Source organism: Pangasianodon hypophthalmus, chromosome 25 (genome assembly GCF_027358585.1).
Source record: "Pangasianodon hypophthalmus isolate fPanHyp1 chromosome 25, fPanHyp1.pri, whole genome shotgun sequence".
NCBI classification, from domain to species: domain Eukaryota; kingdom Metazoa; phylum Chordata; class Actinopteri; order Siluriformes; family Pangasiidae; genus Pangasianodon; species Pangasianodon hypophthalmus.
In genome coordinates this window covers 5,642,144-5,665,320 of record NC_069734.1, presented here as the reverse complement: position 1 = coordinate 5,665,320, position 23,177 = coordinate 5,642,144, and the positions used below count along the sequence as shown (strand labels likewise).

At 36.2% G+C, this 23,177-nt stretch overlaps 1 protein-coding gene across 1 annotated transcript in view; it reads right to left on the bottom strand.

Annotated features, from left to right (window-relative positions):
* The window catches only part of galr1b (galanin receptor 1b), a 35,412-nt gene that overhangs the window by 10,402 nt on the left and 1,833 nt on the right, over positions 1-23,177 (bottom strand). The window contains exon 3 of the mRNA XM_026937404.3: positions 20,542-20,607. Within this exon, the coding sequence (XP_026793205.1) occupies positions 20,542-20,607 (66 nt within the window). The remainder of the gene's footprint in view (positions 1-20,541; positions 20,608-23,177) is intronic.

Genomic DNA, 23,177 nt, shown 5'->3' with positions numbered 1-23,177 from the left:
GTAAGCAAAAATGATCTGCCAACAGAACAAGACTATTTCAAGCGTGAAATGAGTAAAAATATCTAGAAATAGGTTTTAGTAATCTTATATTTGGTTTACTGTAATCTTGTAATAGGAAATACTAGATATATTTGACTATGTTTAAAATATTTCCACTTGCTAAGATGTTTTTTTTTGTAATGAACTCTTTCTTTGCACACTCTAAGGTACGGTAATTTCTCCAAGTCAGTCATTCTACAATATAAAACGAAGTCTGCTGAATCTGAATACTGTTACCACCTTGAACATGGAAATATTTAGTTCTCAACAAAACCACAAAAATCTACATTAATGGCTTAAGAGATCTCTAACTAGTGACTTATGGAAAAACATTTATATACCACAGTGCTGTTACATTCTCAAATCAGAAGATGGTGATTCATTTTCTATAACAGCAGCTCTGACAGTAGTTCTGGTTGTGACATAAGTGACAAGTTTATGTTAATGTGCTTGTTCTAATAAGTTCTTGTTTCTATAGTAACATGCACAGGGATTTGTATGGTGAATGCTCGATATTAAACCAAATCTAATGGTATCTTGATTAAAAAATGTGTTGCTGTGTAACAAAGAAAAACTTGTTACATGGTGAGGTTTTCTGTTAAGAGACTGTTAGGTAACATTAATGTAAGGAGTCTCCAGTGCCAGTGCTTTATTCCCTTGTGGTGAGGCAGTGACTGCTTGCAGCTGCTTTAATGAAAATAACTTGTTTTGCAGAGCGTTAAATGCAACTATAATTGCTTAAAAGTGCTTCATGTTTATTAAGAAAGTAAAATTTGTAATCATAGTTAAATTGCTGTTATAAGAGGAATAACACACTTTTCTAATAAAATCCACTTCTGCTTCACACTGGCTCATATCACAACACCCTGGTGTGGATTATTTTCCTATAACAGCATGGCTTCTCATGAGTTATTCCTTACACAGCATATGACAAAACTAACTAATATCAACAGTAACAGTTATCTTATAATTAGAACTATAGTTCTAATCCTGTCTAGGATTAGATTAGATCTCATCCAGTTTAACACACATAAGCAATGAATATACTATATGTAATGTACAAAAATATTATCTTACAATACTTCAAAATATATGACTTGTAACAAAATATGTTGTTGTGCTGATGTTTTTCTAACAAAGCACCAATGAAGTGGAACCATACAATGAAAAGCTGTAATTTTATAAGTTTAGAGTTGATCCAAAATAAAATAAAAAAAAGACATGTTTTAAATTCCACCCCATGAATCAAAAGAGCCTGCTTAGAGATGCTCAAATGTGCAGGGGGGCTGGCTTTGCCAAATTTCTTATCTTACTACTGGACAACTAACATCTCTAAATTGATTTATTGAATTAATTTCAATGTTTAGAAACAAACGTGGACCAACATGGGTCTCTATCGAACTTATTCAATTCGTTACCTTCACCTATTTCTATCCTGAGCTGCTCTTTACCTATCAGTTTAAGCCTCCAAAGCCTGAGGCCATTCGCTTCATTTCAGTATTCTGAAGAAACATTTTTTCAGATATTTACAGGTGCATAGTTTCGCTAAGAAACACTGCCCATTTCCCTCCTTACCACCTAAAAATGCAATAGATGCTATACTGGAATTTGGCCCTTATGGGAAAGGAAGCGTGTCTCAAATCTATAAAACAAAATATCAGCTCCCCCTCATTCGATATTGCTAAACTGGCATAGGAGGAGGATTTTGATGTTATACTATCTGATGAGACATGGCAACATAGCTTAGAATGTACACAATCCAATTCAAAGTCATACATTGATTGCACTACTTGAATGAGAAAGTAGCCAAAATATACCCTGGCACCAACCCTTAGTGCCCGAGACGTCGCCATAGTCCAGCCACATTAGGTCACATGTTCTGGTCGTGCAATTTACTAGGTAACTTCTGGGTGAGGATTTTCGAAGCAATCTCCTACATTTGTGGTAGAACAATAGATCCTAGCCCCATAATTGCTGTCTTTGGGGTGTCACCGTTAGAAGAACAGCTTACTGCTCCCCAGGCAAACGCTATAGCATTTGTAACACTGCTGGCTCAGAGGCTAATTCTTCTGCAGTGGAAGTCAGTGAAACCTCCTTCGTTTAAACACTGGGTTAAGGAAGTACTCTCTATGATTCCACTAGAGAAGTTGAGGTATAATCAGAATAGCTTCCAGAATAGATATATTAAAACCTAGGCCCCCTTTATAGAATTTGTAGAAAGCATATTCCTTATTTGATATAATTTTTTCTTATATACTACATACTGCCAATAGTAGGTCCCTGGAGGACTAGTGGTTAGGCCACAGCGCTTTCACCGCTGCGGCCCAGATTCAATTCCTCGCCAGGGAACCAACCCCAGCCACTGGGGTTACGTGGTTATAAAGTGTTTAAAAAAAGACATGTCATATCATATCATATTGTATCATATTCCAAACTTCTGAAAAAAACTTCTGAAGACATTGACGGGCATTCATGAAATTTTAGGGAAATTCCCTATTAAAATTTTACACGTTGGTTGCCCTTGATGGCTGTCCTACTGTGAGTGCCTTTCATATGTTAATATGTGGCTGAGAAGATGATGGGTGCTTGCTTTATTCTCAGACCACAGGACAAAGATGACTAAAACTTTGCTCTATTCTCCCTTACTGTAGGCAAAGCAAATGATACTGTGTGTATTATACAATCGGTGCTTGAGTTTAGGGGAGAAATGCGAGGGGATGGCATCCCCCTTGTAGAAAATAATGACAAAAAGCATCCCCTCCGTAAAACCACCATCCCCCCTTACCATCCCCTCTAGAATAATGTTGTGTATTATGTAAAACTTATCATGCGATGAAATATTAAAATTGATAAATGATGAAATAAATGATAAATAACGGCGACTGGCCAATCAGAACTCAATATTCCAACAAGCTGCAAACAAGGTCACGCAAGTTTTCATCAGTTTCACGTGAACGGTGCAAGGCCATCTTTTGATGTTCTTTAAAAAGAAGAGAACAGAAGGTAAGATATTGCTATCACTAGTGTTTCAGGATATTCCCCAGACGTAACATTAGAAAGAATAACGAACATAAAGTAAGTTGAAAATTACTGCAATCACTGAGGTGGCAACTCACTCGTGCATATGTTAGGTAAATGTACGTGTTTTTATTAAAAAAAAAAAAAAGTCAGGTTTTAGTCCCTAAAGTGTTGAGCTATTTTCTTACAGCACTATTTAAGCAATCTGCACAGAAACCACTCAAGCTGCCGCTAACAGCTGGACATCAGCACTCAAGCCGCCGTTAATGGCTTGAAAGAAGCAATTTCAATGGAGGCTCTGGCTGTTTCTATCCAGTTACATAGAATAGAAAGGATGCATACTGTATGTGTGACTGTGAGGGACTGAGAGACAACAATTCCGAGAAAGAGAGAGAGAGAGCATGCGTTCCATTCAGAAATGATCATCCTATTACATTTGAAGTCTTTACCATCCACTGTGAAAGCTTTGGAGCTCTGAAAAGTGTGGGGCTCAAAAGTAATGGTGATTTGGAACTCACCTTTAGAGTTATTTTTATTAAAAATTGAATAGAATGACTTTAGAGCATGGCGATAATGATTAGACTATAAGCCCTTCAACGTGCCCTCTGAAGGCATTGTTCCGGTTGTTTGGTACACAGGGAGTGTGTGTGTGCGTGTGTGTGCGTGTGTGTGTGAGAGAGAGAGAGAGTGAGAGTGAGTCTGGTGCTCAGTCATACAAAACTACAGTCATATACATTACATGAATAATGCCTATGTAGATTTTTATTCTCCTCTTTTATCCTCCCCAGATGAAAGCCATGGTCAAGATGAAATGGGAGAGGTTGCAGCTGAGGCAGCAAGAGTAGGGAAAAAAGGTGTTATCATTCTTAAATCTGATGTTCAGAACTTCAGACACCTAAATTTGACAGCTATAAGCCAGTCTTAGGTGGTAATGTTCTACATATATGTTTAATTCAAGATTGTTTTGACTGGCATTTTTTTGTTCAAATGTGTTTTGTTTTGATGGCTTAAAGTTAATTTTATAAAGCTTATATTTTGGTCAATCAAAAGGTTTTAATGATTAGACAAATTTTGTAATCTTTGTGTAAGCATAGCTACAGGGCCCCCCGCCCCCTCCCCGCCCCTTTACACCAAAGAAATATTTGACCACACCATCCCCCTTGAAATTTTTACAAATCGACCACTGAATACAATAGTAGGTTTTAGTCATTTCTTTATGCCATAAATTACATAAGAGTTATGTTGCAATGAAATGACTGTATTATGATGGTGTCTCTTACAGTATTTAAAGTGAGCTGTGTTTACTGAGTTGCTTGGTCATCTAGGCAAATGTTAAACCTCACCTAAATTAAATTTATAACACAGAGTACCTTTACAAACTGTGTAATGCTAAAGAAATCTATGTTTAATTTCATTGAGAGCATCCTGGTCATTTAGGAACTGGGTGTGGAACTACAAACCTAGATAGAAACGGGGCCAATAATTAATTCTACCAATAATTTCATGTTATTCTGACTTGGCAAGAGATATGAAGACACATGTTTTCACAGGCGTTAAACAGCATGGCAAGTCACAAAGTCAGTAATTACTGTCAGCCTTTATAAATAGGAATGCATGGGCTATTACAATAAACTTCACTAATTAATCAGGGGTGTCAGAGGTGATCAGGGTTTAATCAGGGGTGTCAGTACCAGTTTTAGGCCCCTGACTGCTAAGTGCACTGGATCCTCTGCCACAGACATTTTTTTTCTGCTGAACAATTCCTGCTCTGGGTTTATATTCAAGCCCTTTGAAGCATCTCTATCTTCTTCTCCTTTACGCCACTCATGCTCCTAGTATGCTGGGCTTCAAGTGGGAGACTTTTGCATTTACCAACAGGTAAAGGCACAAAACCCTTTGATCATACATACTAAAAGCCTCTTGCTATATTAAATGTCCACAAATTTCTATACTGCTATGTATTAGGGTTCCTGAAGTGAACACTATACAAAATGAACCCCTTTTTGAGAAATACACACCACTTCCTATTTAGTAACTCATGACATTTTTTAACATCCCTATGTGACTTTGCACTATGTGTCAGTGAATATCAACCTTTTTTCCCCAAATAAATGTAGTCTCAATAGCAGTTTTTTTTTTCTTTGGCTGCTTCTGTTAGGCGTTGCCATGGTGGATCACTGATGTGCATATTTGATTTGGCACAGTTTTTATGCCAGATGCCCTGGCTGGGAATAATTGAACCCGGGCTGTGGTGGTGAGAGCGCTGAGGCCTAACCACTAGTCCTCCAGGGACCCTCTCAATAGCAAAAAAAAAAATAATAAAGCATTTGGAGGAAAACCTAAAAGTAGATAGACTAAGCATACATTGTCCAATCAAAGTACAGTACCATAAATGTAGTCTTTTTTGGTTTGAAGGAAAGAGGTCTGATATTAGGAGGAAACAGTATGAACCAAGTATTAACTTATAACATTAAGTATAACATTAAGAACACAAATTAAAAATTAAGTGCGTGTAACAGTTCACACGTGATTCTTATTAAGCCATCAATGAGACCTTTTCATATAAAGCATTGCTAAGCCCTAATAGTTTCATTGTTGAGCTATTGATAGATATTAGCCTGCCTTCTAATGACAACCAGCCATCACTGGAGCTACCAGTACTGGTGACAGGAATGTTTTACAAACAATACAGATAGCATGTCAGTGAAACTTCCTCTGCTAGTCACCTTCCCGAAACCTGCTAATAGCTTTAGCAAATCTGCCACTTAATGTACAAACAGAGAGGACAATGCTGACTTGTTATCTCATATTGAATCCAGTATGGAAATCATATTTGTATAGCATTCCATGCCTTATTAAACACCCTCCTTTGTCTTTTACTTGAGTGCTAGATTTTGTAGTGAAACATACTTTCTTTCCTATTGTGAAAGAAACCAGCATAATCTTAACCAGGATCTTACTGTGTATATATATATATATTTTTTTGTCTGATGACCCACCTTTCACTCTCTATCAATTCACAGGTTCTGAGTGAAGAGGATTGGAAAGGATAACACAAACCTCATCTGAAAATAACAGAGAAAGCAACAGGGAGTGAAATATGTGGCAACTGGAGTGAATAGGTGAAGGCAGAAAATGTAGCACCCATTCTTGGACTATCATCAAACCTTACTCATTCTTTTCACCTGGAATTGAAATGTATCTTGAATGCAGCACTGTTTTTCACAGTCTGATTGGATTTCTCTTTACTCTTGTAATATGCAAATGTTAGGTACATGGGTGGAATGATGGGTATAAATCTCAGTTTACTCTCAGTCTCAAATTAACCTTTAAATAAATCAATGTTTTATTAATACCTGGGCAGTAAATCAGCCTCTGACAACTTTGATATATATGAATGGCAAGAAGGACTGAATTCAGGTACTGTAATTTGATAGAACATTAATTTTTAATATAATCTGTTGATAAATCACACTGTCTAACAACCCCTAGACAGCTATAGCAAGATACGCACCAAGAACACCTCTTACACTCCCCTTGTAATGTCCCATGATCATTCGAGTCCCTGGCTTTTTGTGTCACTGCGTATTTGTAGCTATGATTCCTCCCATCCTGCTGATTTTTGCAATAGTGCAAATTAATTTGCAATACTTCCTGTTGTTTGCCAGCAGGCTGCTGCAAAATGAAATCAAAAAGGCACACTTGCAACCTATTTAGTAATCTGGACAATTACATAATAGCGTAGATTAAATTTACTAATCAGATCCTCAGTTTAACAGAGTTAAAACCGAGCTGTGGATGGCCAGAAACTATTGTCAGAAGAGGTAAGAGATGCAAGTGTTCATTTTGCCTGTTAAAGTTTGTACTCTATCATGAATCTCTGCCAGAAAATACATATAAAATTAATATTTTATATATCACTTTAATGCCACAACTGACAGACAAATTATAGGTAGTTAAATTAAGCCAAAAACAGATATATTGAAAACTTCTATTATATCAATGGGAGCATGGTGGCTTAGTGGTTACCACATTTGCCTCACACCTCCAGGGTTGGGGGTTCAGACTGAATGCTCTCCCCGTGCTTTGGGGTTTCCTTCGGGTACTCCGGTTTCCTCCTCCAGTCCAAAGACATGCGTTGTAGGCTGACTGGCATTTCTATATTGTCCGTAGTGTGTGAATGGGTGTGTGCCCTGTGATTGTGCCAACTGATGGGCTGGCACCCTGTCCAGGGTGTCCCCTGCCTTGTGCCCTGAGTCCCCTGGGATAGGCTCCAGGCTCCACGCGACACTGTGTAGGATAAGTGGTACAGAGAATGGATGGATGGAATTCTGCAGATGTTCTAAAAACATCTGCTGTAAAAACAGTGCGTTTAACATTAGTATGTTGCTAGTATGTTATATCACCCTCTTAGACAAAAATAATGTATGATAATGTTCCTACATTAGAATGTTGGAATGTTGAGGGAACATTTGATGTCCTTGGAACCAAAGGTTTTGGAGAACTGTAATGTTCAGTAAACCTTTGGATTAGGAGAACATTCTAAATAGAAATGTGAAGATATCTATGCATGCCATAACATGCCATACTGAAAAGCAGAACCTTCACTGCATTGCTCTTATGTTGCTTTATCATATAGAAACACAATCAACAGTGGATTACCTTTTTAAGACCTAAATGCTTAGTTTGTGTCAGAAGTGAATGTAATTCCTGTTGCATTGCATTTCATTTCCATCAGTATGTTGCAGTAGTGCCACAATAAAAAGCAATCACTATCCAGTCACAGCCCTAAGCCATATTCTGGGGCATGGTAGTAATCGGAGAAGAGGAGAAGGGCCTGAAAGTGTCATTTGAACCATTTGAACCCTTAATCACCAAACTTTTCAAAATTTTTAATAAAAATAATAAAAGTGAATAAAATTACAGCTTACAGCAGGACCTAGGAATAACAGAAACATTTTTGAGCTAACCTAAAATTGTTAAGCTGGGTTGTTATCACTCTTAACTACTGTATGTCCCACTATTTAAATCACACAGAGGTATTAAATTCCAAGCACAAACACAAAACTTATCTTAATCATTTGAAGCTTCAGCTTGATGGAATACAGGCCAAACAATAATGACAACATGTTTTGGTAGCGCCAACAGTTACTATATCATAGCCTCGAGTTTCACTGTATTACTAGGTAGCATGAAAAAGATGTAGCACATTTCTCTCACAGAGTGAGATATAACAACGCACTTCCGACATACTCCAGTGACTTTCAACATTGTCTCAGAAGCGCAGAGTCTTGCCCCCGGTTTCTGTCATCTGTCTCAAACAATGTGTCCAGCTCAGTAGCACTTCCTCTCAGCAGGAGGGCCTTTAAGTGAAAAATGCGCAAAGATATCTCCATAAACAGACTGCCTGATACAAAATACACAGATAGAAATGGAGAGAGAGAGAGAGAGAGAGAGAGAGAGAGTGAGAGAGAGAGGATTGCAGCTTTTAAGATAGCTGAAATTCACTTTGGGAGCCAATGCACTTACCACATGAGTGATACTGACTGTGTCATATTGTATCTCTCTCTCTCTCAATCTACACACACACACACACACACACACACACACACACAGTTTTATACATGCTTCCAAGTAAACCTTCCAGTTGCCTAGCAAGATGCCAACTGCAATCTCTTGGTGTATATATCTCTTGGTGTCTGCATGTGTCTGTGTGTGTGTCTGTGTGTGTGTATATATGCTATAAAAATATTTTTTGAAACTATTTCTCAAAACTTAGTTTAATATTTGTCACCAAATATACAGCAGTTCTATACCAAGCCACTGGTTTTCTGTGAATGTCTGGGAAAAACAGGTTTGGGAGAAGTCCTTGTTTTAATTAGCAAAGGAAGAAGCTCAGAGCTGTGCAGCTGCTGATAAACTTCCGAACTGTCTGTTGGAGCAGCTAATTTGAGCTGGAACTCTCTATCTGGTTTGAATTAGAGTATTTTTCACTTCTTTTTTTTTTTTTTTTGACACTCTTTGCACTACACTACAGCTGTTATTGCCACAGGAGCAATAAGATATAACAAATACAAAAAGGAATTGTTGAGATTGTTATAATGTATCACACAACCAAGAAACTAAGGTTTGTTAGTGCCATTTTAAAAAAAAATTTTTTTATTTTTTACAGTTTCTTGCAAAAGTAAACTTTTCCGCATTTTGTTGTGTGAGGACCTGGAACTGAAATGGACTTAACTGGGATTATATGTTATGAATCTACATAAAATAGCCCATAATAAAAATTATTTACAAATCTAAACCATTAAAGCCGTGATTGTGTAACCCTGTTTTTAACCCCATTGCTGTGAAACCTCTAAATTAGTTCTGGTGCAACCAGTTTCCATCAGAAGTTATATAATTTGTTAAATCGAGACCCCCTGTGTGCAGAAAAAAACATACCTTAACAAACAGCATCATGAAGACCAAGGAGCTATCAAAACAAGTTCAGGGTCAAAGCTCCGGAAAAAAGTCAGAGTTTAGTTACAAAGAATCCTTTTGAACTTTCCCATGCACCATTAAATCCACTATTATCAGATGGAAAGAATATGCCATAACTGTGACTCTGCCATCCAGCAAAAGTCACTGACCGGTTAAGAGTGGCATTATTACTAGAAGCAACCAAGAGACCAAGGGTAAATCTGAAGGAGCTGGAGAAATCCACAGCTCAGATAAGAGCAGTTGTTCACTGGACAAACTAGCCAAGATACTCCACAAACCTGGGCTTTATGAAAGAGTGTCAAAAAAAAAAGCCATTAGTTGACCATAAGGTATGCTGGTACCTTGGCAAACATGTGGAAAAATGTTCTGTCATATAATGGCACCAAAACTGAACTTTTTTTGCCTTGGCATAAAGTTGTTTATTACCCTGAGAACACCATCCTCACAGTGAAGCATGGTGGTGGTAGCATCATGTTATGGGGATGCTATTCATCAGCAGGGATTGGGAAACTGATCAAGATTGAGGGCATTTTGCAGCCAAATACAAGCAATCCTGGGGGAAAACCTGTTCCAGTCTGTAAGAAACTTAAGACTGAGGCAGAGCTTAGACTGGCCCAGTAATTGGCCTCATTCCCATAGAGAATCTGTGGCAAGACTTTGCAACTTCCAGCTTACCAACATGCTTCATCCAATCTGACAGAGCTTGAGCAATTTTACCAAGAAGAATGGACAAAAATGTCAGTATCCAGATGTGCAGTCCATTTCAATTCCTGGTTGTAACACTTCAAATTGTGGACAATTCAATAACAAGAACCATTTGTTCTTGTTAATTCAATAACAAGAACCAAGAACCAAAACTTTGACCAATTGCCCCAGCCTCGAATTGCTCTCTTGAAGTGCTTTTCTCAACCAAAGAAATATTACACCTTGTATAGATGATGGTGTTGATGGTTTTATCAAAAGAATCCTTCTGTAATATCAGCACTGTTTTTTTATAGCCACGAAGCACAGCATAAACCCAGAAGTGCCAATTTAATCTCATCAACATACAATAGCTTGTCTCAAAGGAAATAGGATTTCACACATTAAAATTTAAAGCCAGTACTTCTGATATGCATTATGTTTCAGAAGAACAATCACTCTCTAAGATCATCAGCGCTTAAACATCAAATGAGCTAAGATAAGCCATTTAAGAGACTTAAATTTTCACAAGTTATGGTAAGGTAAGGTAAGGTAAGGTAGGATAATGCATGACGAAATAGATATCTACAGTAGTGTATAAAAACAAACTAGAAACACTTTTATATGTGACATTGTCAGCTCTCAATGTTCACTGTAAGGGGCCGACTCAGAGAGCCAACTTAAAGAGCCAACATGAAAAGTCAACTCAGAGAGTTGACAAAAAGAGCCAATTTAATGAGCCAACTCAGTAAGTTGATTCAATGAGCAAATTCAAAGTGTAGCCTCAAAGAGCTGACTCAAAGAGCTGACTCAAAGTGTAGCCTCAAAGAGTTGATTGAAGGAGCTAATTCAAAGATTCAAGGACCAGACTTAAAGAGCTGATTCAAATGGCAGACTCAAAAAGCTACATTTTACCCACACAAAAGAGCGAAGTAATATTTTTCCATAATATCAACTTTTACTGGAAATAGAAAATAGCCAAAGTCATGCCATAGTCAATAATATATGCTTTGCCAAAAAACAGCTTTCAATGTTTGGTATTTTCTGACAGGTTGTTCATACGTAGTAAGCAAGCAGTTGGTGACAGATTTACAGCACCGTAAACACAAGTGTGGTGTTTGAAACTGTGCTTATTTTACGCCACAGCTTAAAATAACAATGGTCGTGAATCAGCTACTAAAACAGGATTAAAAAACAACATATCCGCCTACGGTGATCACGGTAAGCTGTTGGAACTGCAATTTAAATGTCAAGTAAATAAAAGACATTAATGCAGTCTTCAAATGGAAAAAAGCAAAAAGCATACTCACATAGTGATTCACATTAACTGGGCAACAGTGGAAATGTCAGCTGTTGTCAGTCTAAATACTACAGTATAAATGTGACTATTTCTCCTGTACCCAGAGCAACAACATGATTTCAAAGCCTGCTGTTTTTTATTCTTATATGATGATTTTTAATAGTACTATGATTCTGAAAAATAGGAATACACTGCTGAAATGACACTTTGGCATGGCAGCTTATACGGTACCTGGTCCTTACCTTAGTCATTTGAACCTTTTCTTATTTGGAATTGGATTATGTGCATTCATGTTCATTTGCAATTGAGCAAGCAAGTACATTCTGCCAGGGAGAGTTTTCTTTCTCACTTTGCTTTGTTACAATGTCACTATTTAAAAAAAAAAAGAAAAAAAGAAAACAAACATTTTGATTTAAATAAAAATTAAATGATGAGTAAGGAATAAAACCTTAGGGGGTGTGCTATTACAGGAAAATAATCAACAATGGGATGGTGTGATATGTTACCACCCTGAAATCGATTAGTTTTCTATAACAGCATGTCCCAAAGCATTTTATTCCTGTCATGCCACAATAATTTGCCAATAATTAATGAACAATGAATGAAATACATTTTAACCATTTATAGATATATTTAATGTTGTCAAACGTTTGCAAGACAATTTAGTACCTGTTATCACTTATGTTATAACAGCTATAAACAGTCGTTCTCTTAATAACCTATTTTTTCTCTCTCTTGTATTTAATAATACAAAAAATCAGAGTTTGTCATGTCACTGAGAAATAGCCAATGTGACACTGGAGACTCCTTCCATAAATGTTAAATAAATGTCTCCTTAGAAAAAACTGCACCATATCAATGATTATATGTTTTATTTGTTAGATAATCTTTTTTTTTTTTTTTTTTTTTTTTTAAATCTGTCTATTATTAGGCTTTGATTATGTGGAGCATCCACCATGTAGTGTGTATCGTATTAAGAAGAGCACATTAATATAAATCTGGGATTTGCTTTGCAGCCAAAACCTTTTGACCAATCAGAATCGAGAATTCAACAGTACTGTGGTATAAAGAAAACCAATGAACACAAAAAAAATGCCATCTTGTTGCAAAATTATCTTCATATCCAGTATATTTTTTCACAATACCAACATTTGTTCACAGATCTCTAAAAAGTGGGATACGTATTTTTGAGTGAATAAATATAGACGCATCTATATATCAGTACACTATTGCTGACTATGGTTTGTAAACTGTTTGTTTTGCTCATCAGTGATGACTGAATGGTGAAAACTTTTAGCTTTTAATGATTAATGATTAGTTCCTGGCTATAAATAAGCCAATCTGAAGTGCTTATAATTTGTTTTGTAGTGCGCTTCATGTTATCACCTTTGACTTGTGCCATGGATCTGTTTGAATTTGATGTGGGAGAATAAATAAATGCAGACTTCTCTGTCCAACTGGCTTTACACGCTCAATTTTCATTGTCGACTTTCTTTAATACCAGTTGTGTCCTTAGATGGCTAAACAGACCAGAGAGGATAAAGAAAATGAAAAATCAATAAAGGATAAAGAGAATGAAAAGATAAAGGATAAAGAGGATAAAGAAAATGAAAGTCTGAAAACTGTCCCCTTTCTGAGCTAACGTCTCTAACCCTGTAGCTAGTCTTTGGTCTGATGAGTTACCAGCATCTAAATAATTTACATAACTGCATGTGACTGGAATAGCTGCAACAGCAGATCTGTTGCAGAAGCTGTGCTGGTATATGTTTAGAAAACAATTTTTTTAATTTTTCTTTTTTTTTTTTTTTTTTTTTTTTTTTTTAACACATGGTGCCACAGTATTTATCAGAATACTCAGCTTGGTCTGCTGATATATGAGGGTGAGTGAAATGAAAACCTTAAACAGACAGTGTTTTTTTTTCCCAAGAGGAATCCGGACACTCATTAAGTGCTGGAACACTTGCACTGAATGAAAAATGATACACTTTTGTGATACCTATTTGCAATAAACAATGCAATATTAAAAAAATTAATAAAATAAAACTTTTAATAAAAAAGTTTTCATTTGACACACCCTCATACTTTGCTGGGTTCACATTCAGGCTGTGGTCCACAAGTTGATGATTCCTGGCAAATGGTCCTTTTGTTATATAAAGTATATTGTCTTAAACTAATGTCATACATGTTGCCTATAGACTATATTGTCAAGAATTCAGCAGCATCTTGAATGTTTATTTTCTCATTTAGAAACTAGAAAATGGTTGTTCTGGCATCACTTAAACATTGTATTGCTAATGCACCATCTAAACCATGCCATTGCTTGACTAGATTCGTCGTGTGTACTAGAATGTGTATGTGGTGAAAAATTTTAGTCAACTCAATGACCTCCTCTAAAAGCTTACGTATTTTAATATCCTCCATTTTTTTTGACAGGAAAGCAGGGGAAAGCTTTTACTAATGAATTCGGGAACATTTTGAGTCACAATATTTAAGAGCGTGAAGTAAGAGCGGTGAAATGGTATGTTCTCTGAAGTACTGAACATTAGGACAGGTCGCTGAATAATTAACCTTTTGTTTTTCTTACAAGAAACTCACTATGGCCAAAATATTTCACAGCATTAAACTCTAATCTAATTTCCTATGTAGGAGGCCTGGTTTTCAGATGTTGCTATGAACTGGATAAAATGGCAGACAGGTCACGAAATCCACTGAACATTAGAGCATCTAGAGCTGAGACAGTTCTCATACACTTTTGTCACCAATATATAGAATTATCTGGTTGTTTATGGTGATTATACAGTGTTGGATAAGCAGTGATTCAGTGTTGAGTCTGTATTATAGTGTGTCATGCACTATAGCCATTTTAGCCATTCTATCAGATACATCTACCATATTGAAGCAATTTGTAGGTGTACAATTACAGACTGTTGCTTATTTTTTTGCTCTGTTCTATTTATCAGCTCCATGTATAGTGTGTGGAAAGGCACCAGTGTAAGACCTCTGGCAAGATATTACACTGAAGACAACATATTTCTTCTGCAATATGACATATTTATCAGTGAAAAAGTATATCAGAGTGGGAGTGACTTTGGTTTTACCGATTGGCCGTTCCAAAACAAACAAAATCCGAAGTCAGATCTAGGCACTAGTCTGCAGTCGATCATGGTTTACTACTTGCGTCACTGGCACACTCAGAGGATGGAGAAAAAGGGTGGAAATGTGTTTCAGGATTGAATTCATATTTATTTAAGCCTGTACATGCAGATGTGGTGACTCGAATAATGACCCCTGTGATCATCTCAACATGTCCCAATGGTACATGAATTATTATTTTTTTATGATCATTTATTACTATCACACAACTTTAAAGTGACATAATCAAAAATCAGAGGCCCTATAGAGCAGAGAAAATGTCAATGTGCTTTAACAGATGATTACAGACAAAGAAGAAGTCTTTTAAGTAATTAGTACAGATGAATGGTGCACTGCCAAGAATATGGCAGTGAGGGTATGAGGTCTCCCATGAGTTTAATTGATACAGTTTTACTTCACTGATTCATTTGTTAGACTGTTATTCAACAAAGGAATCAGTGAAGATCAGACAGTATTGACTGAGCTCTCTGGACAACCAGCACAAATACAAGCACACCAATTCATCTTGGTATCCCTAAATTAAAACACATTTTCTCTGCCTCTCTTTTACACACCTTGTCTGTATACAGTGGTAGAAATACTTTGTTATTGTACCTAAGTATGTTTTGGTCTTAAAAGTTTTCCTACAACTTCACCAAATGTAACTGTGCCAATAAAGTTGTTAAATTGGTTAATACCGTTAGTTTTTAGTCTGCCAAGCTCTCATCCAAATATTTTGATCTAGATTAGGAAACTATTTGTTATATTTGAACAGATAGGTTTTAGCTAGTCGTCCAATGACACCGCTGGCTGAATGTCATTATAGGCTGACAAACTGCATTAGCAGCTGAGCTAACTAGCTACCTGCTTCATGGAAATTAGCAAAGGCATGCGGTGTTCGAAGCTGGACTTAAGTATCATCAGTGCTCAATGATTAAACCATTATTTTTTACTTTATCAAATTGATTGCGTATTATACACATTACAATATAGCTCAAAAATCCTGTCAAGTTAGCTTGTTGAAGCTAGTTTCTAGTGTTAGCTGCAAACAAGACTGCAGTGGAGTGACTGAAGTGTGTTCAAGAAATATATCAGCAATATGACAGTTCTGAATCCTGTCCCAGTAAGCAGAAATCAACAAAATCACGCAAACACAATCTTTTACTAAATTATGTATCTATACTAGTACTGAAACACTGACACAGATTAGCTAACAGGTTACCCTGGGTATGACTAACTCAGCCTTTTAGCTCATTGTATAATCTCAGTGGGTGTTGTGAGTCCACACTGATTGTTTTCACAGCCTTATTGGTAATAGTTTTATTGCTATAAATGTGATTTAGACCATTACAAATACTCATACAATTCACACAGGTCTATTACTCTTGGCTAGTTTGTTGATTTATTGGACACCACAAGGTGCAGTGTTTACTTATGACATTTAATTAACGCACTTTATTGTTAGGTGCCAACTCTTTATGGTACTTAATATCCTGAGGTGAACCCATTTATTAACATTTATTAAATGCTATTAAAACATAATGACAGAGTTCAACTCCTACACATGTACACACAGGCAGGCAAGAGCCTCATGATTTAGTCACATTTATGACTATAATGATTTACTATTATGTTCTAGTGAAGCACATAGTCTACAACAAAATTTTAATTATTCTACTCTAGGAAAAAACAAGCTGTATATGTGTCACATAAAATTTTCATTATTTTATTATAATAAATGTCCTAGAACAAACACTTAATTTGTGTTATAACTATGACTAATCACTTGGTGGAAAAGCTGCGTTTTCTAAAATCAAAAGAATAAGAATGAATCATTTTTAATTAAAAAAGACCTCAGCCAAACTCTTTATCAATAAATAAACACATTTGTCAGTGTGCATTTTTGAATCTGTAGCTGTAGCTGAATAATACACTTTCATTCCAGCACCCTGTAACCTTACAGTCCAAAACCGATCAATTCTTCAAAGAATCTTGCTCCTTTCCATCTATATTTTCTTATTATTTTCAACGGACTGAGGATAACTGGCATGTTTAAACTTCCCCGTCTTTGAACAGTCATCTAAACTAACAAGAATCAACTTATGACTTTTGCTAAAACACACTTTCCATAATGTTGACTAAGAGGTTGAAAAGGTCATGCACACAGTCCTCCTCATTAAACAGCAAAGACAACAGTTTATGAACAAAGCAAACAATTAGCCAGAATAGTGTCATGTTAACTACTGATGTAAAGACTGAAGACTGAAGCTGTCACGAAACCAAAAGCGACATCTTATGCCCATATAGTATTTAAAATGGATGAATATGCTGTATTATATATGATAAATAATAGTGCTAATGGGGCTTGCACAGAGTAGATGTCAGAAGAGGCACTGTTCTTGTGTAAGGGCTCTTTTAAACACTTTGAAAACAACACAGGATAAGTAGATGGGTGAATAAAGTACTTGGAGCTGAAAATAATTATGACCTTTCACACAGTTTGTTACAGTTTCTCTTTTTATTGCTGAAACCATGCTGTGCATCTGGAAGACACTGGCTACAGTTGATATGCTCTGTCTGATAAACATGAAATGGTGAACCTTATCTGCTGGGGACTGTTAATACTTTCTCTCTCTCTCTCTTTGTTTTGTTCCCGGTAGATTGACCCCAAACTCTCTTTGACATCTAGCAATGTAGATGTCTGCTGTAATAGCTCAGAAGAAGTGCTAATATAACTAAAAGGAATAATAGGCTACAGCAACCATAACAGTAATTGTCACTGTTGTTCATAAACCCATCATCCATAATTTGCCTTCTCTGTTACAGTGGAACAGCTATAATGACTATAATAACTGAAGATTGAGGTAGCTTCTAGTAGATTTACCTCAGTTTCATTGTGATGTAGAAAAGACAATTCAGATACAGTGCTCCTGAAATAAATTTCAGATGACCTTGAAAATGAACACTCTTAACACAATATGAGCCTGGATGTATTTGAAATCTAGGTGTTTTTACACATAGCTCTTTTTAATTTAACTTTTTAAATGACCTCAGTGGTTTTGGTATTCACAGTGTATGTGAATGTATATGAATCAATTCTCTTTCTGGACATTCTACCAAAAGGATGATCTCTCAGACCACTTGATGTTTTCACACCATGACTACATTAGAACTCAGAACCCCACTGAATTATTGATAATTTCATTCCAAATGGTTGAAGCCTGATGAAAAATTCTGTATGGAAGAGCAAAAGCTTTGCTTTGAAGTGAAATACCTAGAAAAAAATTTAGGAGAGGCAAAGAACAACTCAAGCTTCATACCATAGGGCTACTTGTAAGTAGTTGGCCAAAGACAGAATACATGCATACACTACTTACGTTCTTCCACTTTCCACAATTATCCAACCAGCTAATCATGTTGCAGCAGCACAATACATAAAATCATGCATATACAAGTCAAGAACTTGAGTTAATGTTCACATCATATATCAGAATAGGGGAAAAAGTGATCTCATGGTTCATGGTTTATGGTGCCAGATGGGCTGGTTTGAGTATTTCAGAAACTGCTGAACTCTTGGGATTTTCACATACAAGAAACAGGGAGGAAATATCTTGTTGATGCCAGAGACCATAGAAGAATGGCCAGTCTGGTTTGAGCTGACAGGAAGGTAACTTAAATAATAACTTAAATAACCACTCTTTACAGAAGTGCTGAGCAGAAAAGCATCTCAAAATACACAACACGTTGAACACTTACAGTTTTCCTATGTATACTTAAAGCGAAGCACACTGGTTTCCAAACAAGCTATTAGTTTATAAAACATACCGTATCTATACTGCATTCTCAGGTTAACTTATAGTTGATCCAAATTGTTTATTATACGAACATGTATTAATCCAATATTCCAGAGGTTCTCAGATTTTTTGCAAAAAGAGACCCCTTTACCTGTGAAATAAATTTCATGGAGCCCCTCGGTACATATTTATTTTATGAACAAAGTCCATCTAGTCAAAATATTAGGCTCACTATTCAAATGTGTACAATAATATTCTGACTATTAATTGGAGCTTTTTATTCCTGACCCATTTAATTCAAATGACCAGTCTAATATGCAAATAACTATAAAAGCTCAATAATAAACATAATAATGTTGAATGAGATTTCCACTGCGGTAACAAAATTAAAAAAAAAAAAAAATCACACACGCCTTGGCTCTGCTTCATGGACACTTTGAGAACCACAGCAGTATAAAGTGTGCACATTTTAAATTGTATCTAGGCAAGAGATTTCACTCACATTTATGTTTTCTTGATTTTTACTGTGCAGCACGACTAATGAAACTATCTACTATACAAACTGCAGAACTTGAAGGAAACACTCTTACACCTTTACAGATTTGTAGCTTACGTGAGATGGCTGGAGAACATGCCAGATTTTATATATACATTTTTTTTATGTATTGTAGAGTGATCTTAAAGTACAGTACTTTTAAGTGCACCAATAAATATATAGCTAATGTACTAATAGAAATTATCTAATATCCTAAAAGTATCTTTGAGTAAACCAAAAACATTTAATAGGTTTTTCCCGGCTTAGTTCAAAGTATAGAACTAGTACATGGATAGTAAAAAAAAGTAGTTACTACCATGTATACTTTCAGTATGTTCTTAATGTACTAAAGTGTGCTATCCTACAGCCAAAGCTCATTGTTCAGATCAGTTGTGACCTTGAACACTGACCCACTGTTCGTCATTTTCCTGTGTAGTGAATAATACAGCGGTGTAATGCTGCTATAATTGGCACCTGTTGGACTTCAGACCACGTTTTCCCCTCATGACAATACAATAAATTCGCCTTTTAGACATTCGGCAGGTAATGTAAGAGGTTTTCGTTTGCACAAACCCATTGACTCGAAAAGAACAGCACTTTTTTTGATTCTGCTCACACAAATGTCATGGGAAAAAAAAAAACATTCAGCCCATAACATTCAGTGATTGCTGTCAGAGAATGCAACCTTCGCTGCAATGATCCAAGGCTGGTGATGTGTTGCTATAGATACAGCCCTCTGTACTGCCATTACTGCTCTAAAAGCTAGCTTTCTCTGATACATTAGATGTCAATTTTACCTCATTATAATAATTACAGGCCACTCCAAATCAGGTGTTTCTGAGCGACAAGTAATACCTTGCATACAGGTACAGGATATCTTACTCTCACCAACTGTTAAAAGCATTTTTTAAACCCCCCCATTCTTACAGTAAACAAGGTGACCTCAACGTGATTGGTAACAGACGCCACTCTTAAACATTCTCTATTAAGGCTCATTAGCTGTAGTAAAGGCCTGAGGCCACAGATGGAAGTGTGTTAAATGGCTTCAGAGATGCATAGCCCAATTAGAAATATAGTTGGCTTGCATATAAAGCATCTGGTATGAATGTGTTTCAGATGGAGCAGAGAAGATGGAGCGATCAAGTAAAACTGAAGTATACAGCGCTCGTATGTGTGAAGAATGTAAAAGTGCTGATTGCTACTTCAACATGTAGTGGCCCTTTTTTCTAATTTCTGAACTTAATCCACTCTAGTAGGATGTCATGTAGAGTCTGACACTATATACATCATTTTAGGCTAATTTAACTAACAGCATGTATTAAATGAGCAAACTTGATGGATTTTTAAAGAGCGAAAGTGAATTAATGGGATTTCTTATGGCTAAAGTGGTGAATAATGTCATGAGTCCATGCTGAAATAAATTTAGCCAACTCTATGACATAGACTCATATTGCAAAGCATATAACACTGTTTACTTATTTCTGGTTTAAAAAGCTATACTCAAGTTTCTTTTGATGAGTATACACTGAACAAAAAAGTGAAAATAAAATAAATATTCTTACCTTTCTCTTTGAGCGTTCAGATTTCTTGGACATATTCTTTATTTTTTTATGAAGGTGATACAACACCTAGAAAGAGAAGAAAATTCAGCGTTGAATGTTTTATAGTTTCCATATTACTCAAATTACATTTTATTAGGAACATCTGTACTCCTGCTCATTGGTGTGATTGTCCAATCAGCTAATCATTACAGCAGTTGTTACAGCATAATGCATAAAATCATGCAATATAGGTCAAGTGCTTCTGTTAATGTTCAGACATCAGAATGGGGAAAGAAGTGATCCCAATGATTTTTAATATGGCAATTTTTTTTTTCAGAAAACTGATGATCTCCTGGGATTTTTAAGCACAATAATCACTAGAATTACACAGAGTGGTGCAAAAAACAACAAAAAACATCGAGTGAACTGCAGTTCTGCAGATGGAATCACCTCATTCATGGGAGAGGTCAGAGGAGCATGGCCAGACTTGTTTGAGCTGACAGAAATGTTGTGGTAACTCAAATAACCACTCTTTACAACCGTGGTGAACAGAAAAGTATCTCAGATTGCAAAACGCACTGATCTTCAAGGTGGATGGGCTACAACAGCAGAAGACCACATCGGGTTCCACTCCTGTCAGCCCAGAACAGGAATCTGAGGCTACCATGGGCATGGCCTCACCATAATTGGACAGGTGAAGATTGGAAAACGGCCAGGATGATTGGACTATTGCATGAATTAGCAGAGGTTCCTATTAAAGTGGCCAGTGAATGTAGGTTTCAGAACTGAATTATTTCAGCTACATGAAGATTTCCCCTGACTAAACTACAAAAAGGTGCCAACGAATTTACTGTTTGTTTTCTTCTTCATTTATTTATGTCAAAGAGCAGTGGTGTGTAGCCATATGTGTATTTTTATAGGGCTTCATGGACATATAACATTTTATAGAGCTTACTCCTTCACAGTCACTGTAGAGATTAAAATGCTCTGTATTTAAACACTTACTTATTTAAACTGTATTATATGTAAATATCACTGTAGAAATATATGCCAGATTCATTTTTATATGCTTATTTGGTGTTTTTTCTTTCGCTTAGCAAACTGTTCTAGTCTATCTCTCTCTTCATTTTCCACTTTCTTGCTTTAATTTTGAATAGCTAGAAATACATTGTTTACTGGCCTACATTCGTTCATTCATTCATTCATTCATTCATTCATTCAAAGGGAATAGAATTATGCAGTTAAGTGCGTTTTTCCCTTCCAAATAATTAAATAAAAGTATGAAGTATGAATGATACAAACGAAACAAAAAAGGTCTTAGGCCCCCTGTTTGTTACAAATGTTTATTTTATGACTTCTGCATTACTGAGCCTTTATTTTTTGTATTAAAAAAAATTAATTGAAAATTAAATGTTACAGAAAAATGTTTGTATGTCAGTAAAGAAAGCAACATATTATTGTAACATGCAAAAAAAAAAAAAAAAAAAAGCAAGTGTGACAGTCGGAGTCTCCGGATAAACTGTGGCAGATTCTCCAAGATGTTCAGTAACAATACCAGCCAATTTCCAAAAAACTGCACAAATTGTTCCTCAGACTACTGATTTTTCTTTTAACAAAGCAAAAGAGTTGTCACACCAAATATTGATTAGTTTATTACTGTTTATTGCTCCTTTATAACATTTTTAATGTAGAAACATTTATGTTCTTTGTTTTTAAAGGCTTCTTTGCTCTACAGCATTTCTTTGCATGTCCTAAGACTTTTGAATAGTACTGGATGTTTTTTTTTTTTTTTTTTTAAATATGAGACTGGTACATTAGTGGTTGATTTCAGAAAGAATCTGTGGCTAGTGACCAGGAATTCACAAATAGCTAGATTTCACTTCAGATATTATACTATAAGTTTATTTGCAGCATAACAAGTGTCATGACTGTCCCTGAGGACATGAGGACAATTGAATGAAATGTACACTTTGGGTTTACACAGTTACTGAGAAAAAAAACATTAGCTTTGTACACAGGTTTTTAATCCTGGGCATGATGGTAGACATATTAGAGAAACATTAAGTTAAATATCAGAGCAAAATCCTGTGTGCAAGTCTACACAGATTCAGATGAACACTATAAAGAGGTAAGTCAAGGGTTAATTCAGAAACGGAGAGTTTTGTATCTTGCACAGCTGACTGTAGCACATAACTGCACAAAAGAGTATGTCCTGTCATGAATATTGAAATGCATTCTGAACATATGTGGGATTGTTTTGCAGTTACAGCAAGTGCTCTACTGTAGATTCAGGCGTTTGACAGTGTGGAGGAGGACTTTCTCGCCTCAGCTCCTTCGCAGGTTAATTACTGCTTAATCACCTTTTTAAGTACATCGTCATCTCCCTGTGGGTGGACGAGAGGGCTGGTTGTCTTTACACACTCAGTCATCAAGACATCTCTCAGACTCAGCATCACCATGTTTGTCACAATCAGAAACCAAGATCTGATCACTCTTAGATAGGACTGCGCTCTCCGTGCGTAACGCGCGCAATTTGGAAAAAACAGGATTTCCCGACTTGTACACTCTCAGAAATGAAGGCACCAAACTGTACTTTTTGTTGTAGCTGCTCTGGTACCATCAAGACTACATCTTTAGTATGTATCTTTACACGCTTA